This window comes from Ammodytes marinus (assembly GCF_949987685.1).
Source record: "Ammodytes marinus genome assembly, chromosome: 4".
In the NCBI taxonomy this organism is placed as follows: domain Eukaryota; kingdom Metazoa; phylum Chordata; class Actinopteri; order Uranoscopiformes; family Ammodytidae; genus Ammodytes; species Ammodytes marinus.
In genome coordinates this window covers 25,658,664-25,674,394 of record NC_137233.1, presented here as the reverse complement: position 1 = coordinate 25,674,394, position 15,731 = coordinate 25,658,664, and the positions used below count along the sequence as shown (strand labels likewise).

Below are 15,731 nucleotides of genomic sequence, written 5' to 3'. Positions count from 1 at the left end.
ATAATTTATACTGCTATTTATATGAAATGATGTGTCTGCCTCTTTTCTGAAAATAAAACCACATTGACAACAGTTAAACAAAATTGTATTATATACACAATATAAGAGTCACTTTGCCAGACAAACTACAGGAAAGGGTAAACCAATAAGAATGATGCAAGTCCCCCTTGCTGTGGTGAGAAAATATGGCCTCAGGTTACATGTTTATAACCCTAGACAGCTTCTGGACTCTGTTGAGCAGCAAGTCGCCCTTCTTGATGGTTTCTTGGTACTGCCAGTTTTTGCTGTCAGGTCTGGAAAGAAAAGGGAGATAATTAGAGTTCTGCCTTTGTTTATGGAGTTATTTCTACATGTATTGAAAGTTTGAAGAAAAGTAACTTTACCTATTTGTTTCCACAATCTCATTCACTTTATCGATCTTACAGTGGAGACGGCCAGCAGCTATGAATCGGGACAGTTCCCTGAGGAAGGAGAAGAGATTAAGTGTCAACCTGATGCAGCCATAAAACCTTAACACGTGGTATGACAAATAGTGGTTGTTTAAAGGAGTAGTTAAAAATGTTGGGAAATGCGCTTTCCTGCCAAGAGTTAGAAGATTGTCATGTCTGTACGGAAGATGTGAAGCTCCAGCCATCAGCTGCTTAGCTTAGTATAATGACTGGAAACAGCTAGACTGGCTCTGTGCAAAGGCAACTTAACACAACCACCAGCACCAATACTTAACATCCTGTTTGATTAAGTAAAAACAACATAAGTGTTACAGGGTGGGGGTTATGTGCCAGGCCCAGGTGGACGAACTTCCAGGAGTCTCCTGTAGTTTCTGTTTTGCCCTTTACATGTCCTTTCTATAGAATTTGGCCAGAAAGCACAGATCTATGTTTCCACCCATGTACATGTAGACACTAACCCTACTATTAAGTCCTGAGGAAACCATCTGAGGCCCAGCCGGTGTACAAGATGACTTTTTTAGAAGTATGGGTACTCACTGGTCGATGAACTCCGTGCTGACACCAAAGGCCTCAGCCATGTAGCCCAGGGTGAGGGAGCGGTAGGACTCCAGCAGCTGGCTGTAGGCCTGGATCCTCATCTCCCTCACATAGTAGCGGTAGTGTGGGGCAAAGAGCCAGTCCTTCTTCATCTCCTGCTCCACCGTGGCTGTGGCACAGGGAGGACAAAGGTGCACGGTCATTACTCAAGTGTCACGATGAGGTGGAGCATTGAGGGCACACACACAATGCCTGTCACAGAAAGCCTATTCTGACAAATTCATTATTGGAATATATGAAATAACAGACTGGAAAAAAACTTTCAATCAGTAATGAATGATATAAACAACAACATAACAGTCTACAGGTGACCAGATAGGTGTTTGTTCCTTCAACGTTTTTCAAGTCCAAAAATGAAAAGGCTTCCTCACCCAGAGACTGGAAGAAGACTGAGTAACGGCACTCGTACAGGGAGAACAGATACTGGCGAACAGAAGGCAGACTGTGCAGGACCTCCAAGATCTCTGATCCCTTTATTACCTGAAGAGAAACACATTTCATTGTCAGTCATAGCGCCAACTTAAACATATGTTTCAAAACCTGGTTGAAGGTATTTCACAAATCCCGTGGAAAAACTGTAGGTATGAAGAAGTGAGTGGAATTCCCTTCCTTTTGCACTGCTACCTTTTCACGGAGGTCAGGCCTCTTGAGGGCGATCATGCAGACGTAGACGGTGTAGGTGACAAAGGTCTTGTAGTCCATGAGCTCATAGGAGGTGAACGTGGAGACCGTGTCGAGGAAGAGCTCGGCAGCTTGTTTGAAGTCCCTGATGGCCACGCAGTAAAGGCCCTGGTACACCTTCAGACGATTCCTCCGGTCCCAGTCGCCCCCCTCCTCGATCAGGCTGTGGAGATGCACAGGAGGATGATTGAGTACTGAAGAGATGACCCAAACTGTTGAGGGACAAGCATATTAAGAGCCTTTACCTCTTTGCTTTCTCCGAGTTGCGTGTGATGAGGTCGCTATCCATGTAGAAGAGACCGATCCTCAGCAGGTAGAAGACAATATCTAGTCGGTGACCCAGAGCCACGGTCTTGTCATAGGTCTTCCTGAAGGCTGTGAGGGCGCCCTCCTGTGGACATATCAATGAATCTGTTAAAATGTGTGTTCATACAACTCAAATGCTCACATAAATGTATTTACTGCTATACCATTAAAAAAAAATAATAATAATCAGTCACGTTGCTTTAATGCCTTATCACTTTAAGAGGTATGTACAGAAACTAAAGAGACTAGGCAAGAGTGCAACTTGGGATGACAGGTAAACAATGATGGAGGGTTTGAGATTGTGATCATATTATTAAGATAGGAATGGGCCCTTGCTAAGGAGACACCTGACAAGGTTTACTGGAATCTGTGGCACGAAGAAAATCAAAAGAAAGTAAAATTTGATTTAGAATGTATTTTTTTATGGAAAAAGCTTGGTCTCGCATATGAATAAAATGCTTTAGTGTGACTTTAAGATTTTGTGGTTTCTGGCCTAGCGTATGCATGCGCGCGCACACACACACACACACACAAATCAAAGCAAATGACCAATTACAGTATAATTCTTCTCAGTACGGGGCTGAGTGACTACAGCAGAAACAAATAATTGACAGACTACCTTAAACAGATGATTTTCAGTCATATAGGCTCAACACTGTATTACTCAATATGACGAGGAAGTTTAGCCTGCACTTCTTGAGACAAATTAATGGTGTCATTGAAGTAATTATCATAGTGACCTTAGAAAAGGAAAGGAAATTCCTTAATACTCCAACTTACCTGACATAATGCACAAATAGTTATGATATTGAGATATTGCAATAAAAGTACATTTTCCCCCTCTTCACTATGGCTTGGCATGCTGTGTATCGCTGGTCAGAAACAAAATGAAACACGCATACAGACAGACAGACAGACAAGACAAATGTACCGTCGCACTAAACACCTACAGGTGGCCCAGATGTGACTTTCACACTTTGCAGGACGAGAAGCCAAAGAAAGCCTATTCATAGATGGAATAAGGGACACACCTTGTCTCCAATTCTGATGAGGTATTCAGCTTTTGCCATCATGGCGTCGCGTATCTCGCTCTCTCCCAGGTTCTTCTCTGCGTCCTCCAGCACATCGTCCAGGCGCTTCAGCTCCTCCTCGTTGGCCTTCTTCATTTTGTTGTGCAGGTCGCCGTCCAGCTGCCACTTCAGGTCCTTACACAGACCCTCGTAGTAGGGTGCCATGTCTGAAACAGAGAGAGAGACCAATGAAGTATAACCTGCTGATGAATCTCATGTATAGGCCTATTACCCAGTCAGATTTCAAGGGGATTATTATAAATAAAAAAAGTATATTACTAATTAAAAATGGGAGCAGTCTCTATTTTACTCCATGTTAATTCATCTGGAGGGCGACATAAACACGGGGAGCTTGAAACAATGAGAAATGTTGCTTTATCAAGTGTAAGCGCAAACTTTAAAAACACTTCGTCAGATTGCTTGTTGGCTAACTGACGTTTGCTACAGTAGTTAGCTCGCGTGCTAATGTCTCTGTGGTGATCGGTATGTTACGTTGGAATACATTTTTTGGACTTGTTTAGCCTTTATGCGCATAGGAATATGTAATATGTCTGCCCATTAATATCAGGGCCGTGTATAAATTAACCGGGCTACTGAGGTTCCCACTACAAGCGCCCCAGAGCAGATAGATGCTAACTCACTGTTAGCTTTGATAGCGTCCATGAGCTCAGTCTTCACTTTAACATCCTGTTTGTATCCGTCCATTGTGAGCAGAAACTTCAGCTGTGCTATCCTCAGGTCGGGGTTCTTGGGAAGACCCTCTTCCTCCAGATTCTCTTGCGGCATTTTTAGTCTAAACTATAGAAACAACGCAAAAAACTGAATGGCTTTCTTTGTGTAGATGATTCGCCTACTAGTCAACGATGACTACGGGGAAACACTGGATGGTGTTGTTTCCGCCGGAGCGTGAGACAGTGAGGACAGGAAAGAGCGGAGCGCAGTACAACGTTTTACAGTCAAGTTATAATGTACTGCCCTCTGCCGGACATGAGTATGAACAACAATTCCCCTTTCCATACCGGCCTACTAACCAAATGAACTTCCAAATAGTGTTTTTCCAGGGTTTCAGTAGCATTCGTGTAATGCGAATTATGCTCAATGGTTAGCAGTCTGTGCCTCCATCCTTCAGTCCCCCTGTCTACACTTAAATGAGAAGAATAGACCAAAATGAATGCCTGTATAAAAAAACACAATTTAAACTCCAAAAAGAATCTATTGTGTGCCCCACAGAAGTGTGTTATTTGCTCCGGGGAACTTTCAATTCAAAGGGCATGAAGAAAAACTATAGCCTATAAAATTAGCATTCTTTGCACTGATGGTCTCGTTTGTTGTTACATGTAATTCATGATCATCAGAGGAAAAATTTGACTGTTTCAGAAACATTTAAAAGTTCCTCGTAGCAGCTTTAAATTATTTAAATGCTCTGTAACATGCCAAAGCACTGGCGTAGGCCAATCCTTTGACATTTAACATACTACAAACACACAGATGATGTTGGCAAAAGCTATCAAATCCCTCATCTACATCACTTGATTATGAATTTGTACTATTAGGATAGATTTCGGTCTTAATGAAAAGGAATCGATTGCCCTGCACAGTAACATCCGTCCACTCCGCCTGGCAAACGAGTGACTCACAAAGGAGCAAGTCATTGTCAGTGTTGCGTGGGGATTGCTGGTTACTTTATTTCTAGAGAGACAGTCTGAGAAGTTAATGATAAGCAGCCTGAAATACCAAGCAGAGAACAATGCGGTCTAAAAACATGCACTGTAAGGTCCATGCCAGTGAAGACAGAATGGAGTCTTTGCTGCAACAGCTGGTAGGCTTTTACTGAATTCTACTGGATTTGTTTAAAATAAGACAATCATTTTGACATACATACTACACCTTTCAGAAATTTGGAATGCATTATTCTTTACTATCTATTAATATCCTACATTTAATAGATTTTATGTTCTATGAAGGGTTTGAAAAAAAAAATTCTGTACATGGAGGACAAAAAACTGCAAATTAGACTGACAAATTACCAGGAGGTCTATTTCTCACTTCTTGCGTTTTCAGTTGCCTGTTAAATAAGAATATAACAACTCACCAGCCATTAGTAAGATACATTTGACACCTAGCATCAACATATGGGAAACTTTAAATAGGAACAGGTCCACACGTTTGAATTAACAAGCATGTTGTTTCATCATTCAGCTGTACACACAAAGGACTGATAAATCACAGTTTAGACCTATTCAGTCTGAGATTAATAGACTTTATAGACTATAAATGTTACAACAGCATTCTTCCCTGTCATGCAACTCTGTGGGGACATCGACTAAATGTAAATTTGAATCATTGTATTATCCTTCTTTGGGGTCAAACTATTTCAAATACAAATAATACAGTATGAATTTCGAATTATAGTGTAAATAAATGTTACCTTGGACGGTTTAAGCAGTAAAAGAAATATGTCAAAATCTTTTAGAAACACTGTTGTTATTCCCTACATTATGCCCCAGCTCTAGCCTCATGCTAACTTTTATTAATAGGGAAAATGGAAGAAAAACTAAACATGTTGTTTCAGGCGAGCAGAGTTCAGTGACTCGTTCAGTTTTTAGCTGAGTCATCCCACTTAGTCAGTGTGTGAGTTTCTTTTAAATTATACATTGAATTCAATTACATTTATTTAAGAAGTGCAAATTATTAAAAATTATAATCATATGGGTTGAAAATGCCAGAATCAGCCAAAAGAACAGAGAACAAAAGAAGAGAACTCATTACAAAACAATACACAGTACAGAACAAAACAAGAGAGTACAAAGATATAGCAAAGACACAGCTGTTGAGAGCAAAACAAGCAGTTTTGAAATAAGAGAACAAAAAAAAAGACATTTAAGATTGCATTTCTTTTTCGTATGAAACAGGTTTCCTCTCTGAGATATGATAATGTTCTCAGTATTTATTCCCATGGGAAACAGTATACCTGAAGATATCCTGAATGATTAAGATAAGAGCATATTTTTTTGAGAATGATCAATTTATTGTGTAACATTTCACAAAAGACCATCCTTTTTCCAGTACGTGTAATCCTCATTATGAACAATTTATGTTAGGTAATTCAGCATCACACCTCAGGGAAGGTTTCCAGTTTTCTATGGTCCAAAGCAGGAAGGATTGTTCACTCTTCTACACCATTAAAATACACAACTGAGGTGGTAAAGTTGTATTTTGCATATCTTAAGAAAGAGTAATATCTTGAGGAAATACCCTAATCAGTGTTTTTGAGTGATTCTGCAGACCTTCACCAAAACAAGACAATGTACTTACAGGAATCAAGGGGACTAAAATGTTTAAAAAAACCATAGAATAAATAAAAATGTCACATCACTTCTGAGTCCCATTTCTGTTCACCGCTTTGACTTTTAGACACGTGGCAATGCTCTGTTCCTCATCATTATTTTGGGAATTGGCGGAAGCTTCCAAACTGGCTACCACAATACTGGACTGAGTTCTCCCTCGCCGGTGAGCTACTTCCAATCTTCAACTCCAGTCACAGACAGTGTGCGGTCGTCTGTTTAAAATCTGAACAAAAATGTTGTTTAAATCTCCCACTGCAGCACATACAGCGCTTCATCAACAGCAGCTGGTATGACAGATACGAAGAGCCCCCGCCTCTGCAGACCATCACCATGATCTGGTCCCTCATTGTCTCCATGTATGCAGTCGGGGGACTCTTTGGTGCACTCAGCATCAAACTGGTCTCGGGGAAGCTGGGAAGGTGAGTATAAAGAGAGACTCCGTGCATGCAGTCCAATCACCTGAAAAGACTTGGAAGTGATATATTCTCCCTCATCAGAAAGAAGGCCATGATCGCCAACAGCTTCATTGCCATTGTTGCAGCGGGGATCATGCTGATGAGTAAAGGCGCCAAGTCGTATGAAATGATTATCGTGGCGAGGATTCTGTATGGCTACTCAGCAGGTAACCAGTATTCGGTGATGAGCATAATGCATATATCATGTTTTTATTTATTTATTTCACTTTGCTGATTAAGCTCCCTTTGGTGACCTGCAGCTTTGGGAAGCAGCACCCACTCAATGTACCTGGGAGAGATTGCACCCAGAAAGTTCAGAGGTATGGTGACTCTGACCTCAGCAACCTTCTTATCCCTCGGCAAACTATCCGGACAGTTTTTTGGACTTAGGTATGCTATATTATTGTCATTGTGTAAGAAAAGAAAACCAAAAAAATATTCCTGGCAAACTTCTTTCATGTGCAAATGAGAAGATCCAGGCAGAAGCCAACGTCTCTTCATTTTTATGAAGAAAATGTGAACAAGATATAGGGAGGCAGAAAGTCACTGTGCAAAATAAAAATCAACCCTCTCACTTTTTTTTCCACCTATTTAAAACCTGTGTTTTAAAAAAAAAGTAAAAAAAGACGCAGTTATGTCTTTAAACAAGCTTTAACAAAATACTTTGTTTATTTACATATTTTGTTGTCAGTGAGATCCTTGGTGGCGAGGAGCTGTGGAACATTGTCCTATGTGTCCCTGCTTTCTTCTCCGTGGTTCATGTCTTAGTGTTGCCCTTTCTTCCTGAAGCTCCCAGATACTTATTCATAGAGAAAGGAGATGATAAGGCTTGCAAAAAAGGTTGGTGTATTTCCTCATATAAATGCAGCAGTCCTCAAAAACTAAAACTATGTCACCCATAATAACATATTTCTCTCAAATGTTTTGAATGACAGAAACGTTTCCATTTCTCAGTTATTGTGTCCATGTCTCTGGTCTTTGTTTGAAACTAAATCATCCCAGCTCTCCAGAGTCTGTGGGGCCAAGGCGACTACAAACAGGAGATGGAAGAGATGTTGGCTGAGCAGGCGGCCATTGAGGCAGCCCCTCCCAAAAGCCCCCTGCAGCTGCTGAGGCACAGGACTGTCCGTTTGCAGCTCATCACCATGTGCACTATCTACTGCTGCAACCAGCTGTCGGGCATGTCTGCCGTGAGGATGCCTCTTATTTTAGGGCATCTGAATACAGCAGATGCCCCCTAAGAATAAATACATATTTATAGTTATCAGCCTCCAAACAATACAGATAATTGCCACTCAAAATCAATCCCATGCTTCTCGACTTCCCAGGTCAGCATCTTCTCTTTTGACATCTTCCTGGAGTCGGGTATACCCAGAGACAAGATTCGCTATGTCACCTTGGGTCTTGGACTAGCTGAAATCCTCACCTCCATCTCCTGTGTGAGTGACTCCCTCAGACTGTATCAGCTCTTCGAGTGCTTCCAAATCTTCACACTGCAGTTGTGATGACGGCCCTGAAAAGTTGCTTCTTCTTCTTTTTTTTAGTTTACCTTCTGGGCTGTTCAATTCACATAAAGCAACTCTTCTCACTGTAACATACTGCATATCCAACACATGGTGTACTACTCTGTCACTTGACGATACATAGCATTTCAAAAGCCCCACCTCCTTCGCAGCATCACCCCGCAAGCTCCGTGTGTACAGTAATCATATTTTTCTAGGGAGCCTAATAGAACACTGTTCATATTCAACACTCACATCATCCATTCCATATGAGCTGGTGGAATGATTGACAAACAAGATCTATGTACTGCGTAAGCACAACATTATCGTTGGGTTAAAGAGCAAAGTGCGAACAGACAAAAAAGAAACAGAAAAATGACACTTGGCTAAGTACTTCTGAAGGACATACCGTACAATACATTTTTATTTCTTAGCATAATAATTCTATCATTCTCTCTCTCAGGGACTGCTGCTGATTGAGAAGACAGGGAGGAGACCGTTGTTCTGGGGGGGTTATGGTGCCATGTCTGCCACCTGGGTGTTGGTCACTGTCGCACTCAACCTGAAGGTAAACCTGTTACTAGACTCAGATGGAGCCAGGCGTGAGGTTACAAAATGTGTATTTAAAAAAAAAGGTCAGTTCACCCAAATTAGCGTCAAGCCGTGCAAACTGTTTCAGTTCAGTATTTTGCGCAGGTTTCAGACATCTGTCTCTGAGTGTTCTGCTCTGATTTCATAAATGTCTCTACAGCAAAATGTGAACATATTTACATAATATATATTTTTTTCATGCAGGATTCCAGCTATTGGGTTCCCTACATTACCGCTAGTCTTATCATCCTTTTCATCATCTTCTTCGGCGGAGGACCTGGTACGTGCTATACAAAGCTGAGTGTTGGGGGTGGAAAAAAGGAATTTCAGTATATTACATTATGGCTGACACACATTAAAGCTAATTGAAGAATCACCTGTGTGGTCTCTTTCTCTCACCCAGCTGCAGGTACAGCAACTCTCGAAAATGAGATCTTCATCCAGTCCGATCGATCGGCAGCCTTTGTGCTGACGGGGATCCTGCGCTGGATGATGTTTGCTGTGATGGGCCTAGTCTTTCCATTCCTTATAGTGAGTACAACAAGCCAAAGTCAAGAAACACACTAAGGCGTTCACTGTAACAACTGTCTTTGAAGGATTTAAATAAAGGTGGAGTCAGTGATTATGGAGAACGATTGTTGTCAAAATCAATTTTTGCCAAAACCAGTGAATATCATATCACAATCCGCTACCTGTCTGTACTGAGGAGATATTCATCCATTTTGACAAACGTGTCTTAGACAACAAGCATTCTCCAGAATCGCTGACTCCACCTTTGAATGAACAATATGGACTTTTGGTCATGGTATATTTTGGGAATGGAAATGTTTTAGTGTGCAATTTGTGTCATGTGTCATGTACCAAACATCCCTGTGAAACCTTGTGAAAAGATGAAGCGCGTTCTGATGCTTCACACTGTGTTTCCTCCGTCCCAGAATGCCCTGAACTCGTACTGCTTTGTGCTGTTCGCCTGTACATGCCTGATGGGTTGCCTTTATACCTTCTTCCTCCTGCCTGAAACCAAAGGGAAGACCCTGCTGGAGATCTCCAATGAGTTCAAAGCCATCACGGTCTGTGGAAAATCCTTCATAGGGGAAAAGAGCGTGGAGACCAAGTTCTGAGGCATTCTAACGACAGTAGCTACAGACTGTTTTTTGAAACTAACAGAGAAATAATGGATGACTCTGTGTGAGAAATGGACAGCATTTATGCTTTGTGAAGCGATCAAATCAAAAGGCAAAGCTGTCACTCAATAAACACTGCAAAAACAGTGCAATTGATTTCCTGTCATTGTCAGGTAGGTGTCACTTTTGATGCCAATGTAATGTTACGGTGCAGTTTCTGTTAGGCTATGTCTATTCTTGTTCCACAACAAATGTGTCTTTGTCGGGGAGGCTTTTTATGGGATTTCTTTCCAAGAGTCTACAACATCCCACATGTGCAAACACCAAGTTAAACACCTAGAACAGCAAACAAACTGCTATAATTTAACACCAACATGTATAATACTTTTGTGAAGCTAAGCAATTGTATTCATTATTATTAATATTAATTTAGTTTTTATTTAACCGTGTAAAAAAAGAAAGAAAAATACAGTTCTAGATCAGTGCAGCTGCGCTGTCATGTGGGTTAACCGTACCTGGAAAACAGCACCTGCAGCTGCGATGTGTTTGTCACTGAGGTCAGCAGTTTTCTCCCTTCAGGTCTCTGGCAATAAATCATCCACTGCTCCCTTTGGTCCCTGTGGGCTCTGCTGTCCGCTCTTTGACCACAGCAGGGAATACTATTAATGGAGACTGTCTCACAAATTCACACAACGTTGTACAGCACCATTCTTTCCTCTCCCATTGTCCCTCTCTGGGGGCATTTGATTGAGCTCACATGGAGGCGCTGGTCATTTTTGGAGGCCTTTTGGTGACCTTGGTGTTTATCACCTTCATACTCACACTAACTGGTGTATTCTACTCTTACATCACATCCTTAAAGTGGTACTAACTTTGACTGAACAGCAGCTACTGCGGCTACAGGTGACAAGTATAGTATAATGCTAAACTAATAAACTAATCTCTGTTAAGCAATTAGCTAAACTGTACTGTGACTGTAGCACAGACATTACTAGGGCAGGATTCCTGATCCTTCTCCACTTTTCATACAATAATATTTAGTTAAAGTTTGCTAACATTGAGAACCATAAGTTTGTGTTCATACCAGACCAAGGAAGAGTGTCATGAATTCAGAAATGGTAGGCCTTCCGTTGTTATTTTTATTGTTTATGAATTTTAACTTTAATTTGTAAGAGGAAGGATGTGTTACTTATTATCTGAAGGCTTATAGTCGGGCTTTCATTTCAATTCCACTGACTGTTCAATGGACTTAACTGATTCCTTAACGTTACATCTCTTCTTCGTCTCATCAGGACATGGGGCTGTGTTCCCTGCATAGTATTGCTTGCTTATACAGTATGTGTCGGGCCAGTGAAGCACATTGTGTCAGCAATTTCTACTAACTGAAAACTAGAACACTGGAATCAAGAAATGCCCAGTGGACAGTTTATAGTGCAGGACACTCTCCCACTCTTGTGGTCACTTTCCTCTATCATGAGTCCTGGCCTATAATGAAATATATGTGAGTCTTTGAAGGTCAACCTTCCTTATCTCTAGCCAGCAGCTGTGAGTAGCCACAGGGTCTTCATTAGCTGCTATAAGCACGCTCTGTCCACAGTCCAGCACTAAGGGGATGTGAGCTCTGATTGGCAGCGTCTTGGCTAGGCTGATCATCCTGCACCGATGTCCCGCTGTGCCTTGTTAACACTGGAGGAGGATTAACTGGGCCATTAATTGGGGAAACCATCGCCAGGGCTACTACTGCAATCCTGGCAAACCCTGGCTGTTTGCCTGTTATTTATTTAGCATTTTGGCACCAATTGGAGGAATGATATACAGGAAATAAAAACAATGATTTCTTGTTGTCCAATGTAAAGCATGTCCTAACAAGGCAACCAAACAGAGAAACATAAGGAGTAAGAATACAGCGATGTGTAGTGTTAAAGTGGTTGTCTAGTTCTCAGTGGCCTTAGTTTAAAGCTGTAATGGCTCTGTCGCATCAACAGATGGCGCTGTTAATCTTCTCCCATGACACACCAGACAGATGAAGCCCTCAAAGCATGCACATTGACAAGTTAAAATAACCCTAGCCCATAATAATGACGGGCAATTTCATTGAAAATTCACAAATATCAAGGTTCATAGGTGCTCTCATCCCACTTTGTCCTGATATAAAGTATATGAAACAAAGTCGAAATAAATAATAACATTTACGGTTAGTACTATAATTGAGCTCTGGTAATTGAGCTTTAGCCACGGATGCACAGTTCAAGCAGTAACTCAGTAACTTTGAGTACATGTTAAATCTACTGCGTCTAAGGTTTATAACCCAGTGATTAATCACTCCTGAAGTAATTTAGTCCCATATTACTACAGAAAAAGACACTTTGGAAATTGGGTCTGCGTGATGTTTAAATTTTTATATCTTATGGGAAAACACAAAGGTAAACTGAAGTTAGAAGAAGTCTTTGTCTGGGACATACTTTTAAAAAGCAGCATTTTGGCCAATTGTTCTTCTGTCTCTCTCCGCCTGGCAACACTGAGCTCACTGGCAGCGCTGCAAATCAGAGAGGCGTGAATACAGTTGGATGTATAACAGACAAAGTGAGTCAACATTTTGTAAGTCTCAAGTTGTACATCAGTCGACTTGGATGATTTTCTGGGCATGCAAAAACTGCACCGATTTCCTCAGTAAATAGGCCTATACAGTTTGATCATCAGTGTAAACCTTGTGAATATAACTATTAAAACAAACCATGTCAGTTGGTCACAGGACTCACATCAATTCTACCTGATTAAATTGTCCATTGTGTCTAGAGGTTATCTCCTTTGTCTAAGTAGGATAGGATGTGTAGCAGATGTCAGGGGAATTAGCGCTGTCACACTGACATTAGTCATCAGCAGCCCCAGTGAAGGGCGGTTTCAATTTCCCTGTCTGTGCAAATGAAAAATTTTCTTGGAGTTATACACTATGCAAAAAGCATTTCAGCTCTTAACTTTATGCTTGATTTGTCTCCAATACATAGATGGCAACCGTAGCTGTGTTAACAATAAACAATACCCAATACCCAAAGTGATGATATTTTGCCTTAATGCCATTGTGTTACCACTGCGTTTAAATCACTTGACAATATTTTGGGATATGGATCTGCCATAGGACTTGTCGAACCTAGTATGGCTGGACTGTGTGAAGATTCAGTGAGTCTGTATCGTACAAACACAATATAGAATATAATAAAGGTTGTTGGGGGCGCCCTTAGCTCAGTAGGTAGGGCGTCCCCCCCATGGGCCTCGGTCAGCAGCGGACCCGGGTTCGATTCCAGCCCGCGGTCGTTCTCTGCATGTCACTCCCCTCTCTGCCCCATTTCAACTCTATCAATAAAAGCATAAAAATGCCAAAAAAATATCTTAAAAAAAAATATATATAATAAAGGTTGTTGTCTTTATTTGACTATGAATCCCTTTGTACACATGGGAAATTTAATTATGGCAGACTCCGCCCCCAACAATGAAATCTACTATACAGTGAGGCCATTACAGAGAGCAAACACGTTTGAAGGATAAAGCATTAGAGCCATTACAACTACGGATGCATAATCAAGATTTTAAGGTTATAACTTCAACACCTTATGTTGCTAAGCAGAGCCACTGTAGAGGGTATGGCCGTCCTAAAATATTGCAGACACTTTTGGTTATTTAAAACTTTGTCAAATCAATATTTTCATATATTTCATCCATTGTACCTTTTCTCAGACACATGCAATCCATCAGAGCTACAACTGCAAATGTTATAAGACCAAAAGGCCCATTTGCCTTTTATTCAAATCACAGGGTAATGATAATGTGTACTGTAGGTCATGGAAAGTTTGGGAAAATGTGTCGCTGTAAAGTCAATATCACAGACCTTGTCTGCCTCATTTACATCTGGTGGACTAATCGGTCCATCCATCATCTGTGCACAACAGACAGGCAGAGACAGAGAAGAAGGAAAAGGGCAGGAAAGAAGTGAGTAGACACAACAGTCAGTTAAGTGGTATGCATGAGGGAAACTTTGAAACAAACGTGAACGCTGTCCTGCGTTAAATGTTGTAATCGGTGCTGATCTGGTACAGGTGGCACACAGATGGGACCCCTCCTGAGACCTGAGCTTGTTAATGAGTCACCATGAGGAGGGGTGAAGTTGGGCTGATATCAGCAACCAGACAGAGCCCTCTGGCAACACAACATCGAGGTACCCAGCATGCCACTCTCCATTATGGCGAGGTGCCCCCTCAGGCCGTTGGAGCTGCGGATTAACCCAAACCTTGGCAGCATTTCACCGCGCCACGTGTCAGACTGAGCAAACACTGGAAATGAATTATTGTTTTCTTTCACTGTGGCTGAAAGACAACAAGCAGGCCTGATGAGGGCACCTCATGGAGGCTCATTATGGGCTCCAATTAATGGGGCAGAACGTGTGTCATGATTATTAGCAGTATTTAATTGTTTTCAAAAACTTCAACGAAATTAAAACAAACTCCAGGTCAAGTCTATAAAAGCAGGGATTAGTTTGAGAAGTGAAACAGATTGGGATACAACGTGTTGACCGGGGCAGTGGAGGCCAGTGGAAGGTCAAAGGTCACACTTAAGTGGGCGAGGATGCATTTTGAGATTAGTGGGTTTAGTCAAGGTCTACAAGTCTAATACTGTGCTTGACTACTTAACTATCATTCACTATCCTTTTTCTTCTTGTGCAGACACTTGGAAGCTGCTTGAAAGTAAACAGCAAGGAACTTGTTGGAGATAATCACATTTTTGGGGTCTGGTATGAAGAAGTGAAGCGGGAGGTTAAGCCAGCGGGGTGGATCGAGGATACAGGGGGAGGAGAGGAGAAGAGAAGAGAGGAGAGGAGAGGAGAGGTAGCAGATGGACAGCTGGGTTACTGTCACACGATATTAACGGATCCACCTCAGGAGAGGAGTGAGCCTCTCAGACAGGTCCGTGGGTCTGAATGACAGAGGGGATTCTGAGAGTGAGCAACCAGGGGGAATCCCTGATGCCCTGATGACCTTTTTTTTGGCGGATTATGAGCCATAAGGAGCGAATATATCCCAGCACATCCGGATCTTAATATGGGGCTTTCACACCCCCAGGGAAGAGATAAACACAAGCTCTGATAATGATTTGACCACATCGGCTTGAAAAAGTGATTTTCATCCCAGTGTTGCTCATGTATCTTAATGCCAGATTGTAGTACAATGTGGTATCTGTGTTTGTGTTGACATTGTTCTGTTGCAGTCTTGCCATGGTAATTGAACACACATGATGGGGCCGAAGGAGGGCAGACTTCTGGTAAGGCACCAGTCAGTACTGTCACACATCTCCTATTCACCATCCCAGTTTGTGTGTGTGTGTGTACTTGCGTGCCTATATGAAAGCAAGCTGGTCCTGTGTGCGATAACACACCATTGGCATTCTTCATTTGTAAATGATTGAATCAAGCTATTTTAGTTTGCTCAGAGCGCAGCTGTAATTTGCAGCCGTTCTGCTCTTAAGGACCGGTAATTACAGCTCTTAGAGGTTCCGAAAACCACGCAAACGGCTACAACTCATGACAGCTGTGCATCTGGGCCTTAACAAACACATTCTGT

General features: G+C 41.7%; 2 protein-coding genes across 2 annotated transcripts; one reads left to right on the top strand and one right to left on the bottom strand.

Moving 5' to 3' along the window:
* Positions 1 to 68: 68 nt before the first annotated feature.
* On the bottom strand, positions 69 to 3,971 carry psmd6 (proteasome 26S subunit, non-ATPase 6). The gene is made up of 8 exons (XM_080027009.1): positions 3,745 to 3,971; positions 3,065 to 3,270; positions 1,973 to 2,118; positions 1,671 to 1,890; positions 1,418 to 1,526; positions 987 to 1,155; positions 384 to 461; positions 69 to 293 (listed from the first exon to the last, which is right to left on the bottom strand). The coding sequence occupies exons 1-8, from the start codon at positions 3,887 to 3,889 to the stop codon at positions 197 to 199; spliced, it is 1,170 nt and encodes a 389-aa protein (XP_079883135.1). The 5' UTR covers positions 3,890 to 3,971; the 3' UTR covers positions 69 to 196.
* A 927-nt stretch (positions 3,972 to 4,898) lies between these two features.
* On the top strand, positions 4,899 to 10,119 carry slc2a9l1 (solute carrier family 2 member 9, like 1; the record flags this gene model as incomplete). The annotated part of the gene is made up of 12 exons (XM_080026609.1): positions 4,899 to 4,922; positions 6,518 to 6,613; positions 6,709 to 6,869; positions 6,948 to 7,072; positions 7,166 to 7,295; positions 7,597 to 7,745; positions 7,908 to 8,095; positions 8,234 to 8,344; positions 8,871 to 8,975; positions 9,203 to 9,278; positions 9,402 to 9,529; positions 9,934 to 10,119. 12 exons carry the CDS (start codon positions 4,899 to 4,901, stop codon positions 10,117 to 10,119), a joined length of 1,479 nt encoding a protein of 492 aa, XP_079882735.1.
* Positions 10,120 to 15,731: the final 5,612 nt, after the last annotated feature.

What these genes read in the sequence shown, in the direction of transcription:
- psmd6 (XM_080027009.1), bottom strand. Translation starts at nt 3,889, where the DNA reads ATGCCGCAAGAGAATCTGGAGGAAGAGGGTCTTCCCAAGAACCCCGAC. An exon ending in TCATCAGAATTGGAGACAAG is followed by an intron (nt 2,119 to 3,064) that starts GTGTGTCCCTTA and finishes ATATGTCCACAG; the next exon opens with GAGGGCGCCCTCACAGCCTT. An exon ending in AACTCGGAGAAAGCAAAGAG is followed by an intron (nt 1,891 to 1,972) that starts GTAAAGGCTCTT and finishes GCATCTCCACAG; the next exon opens with CCTGATCGAGGAGGGGGGCG.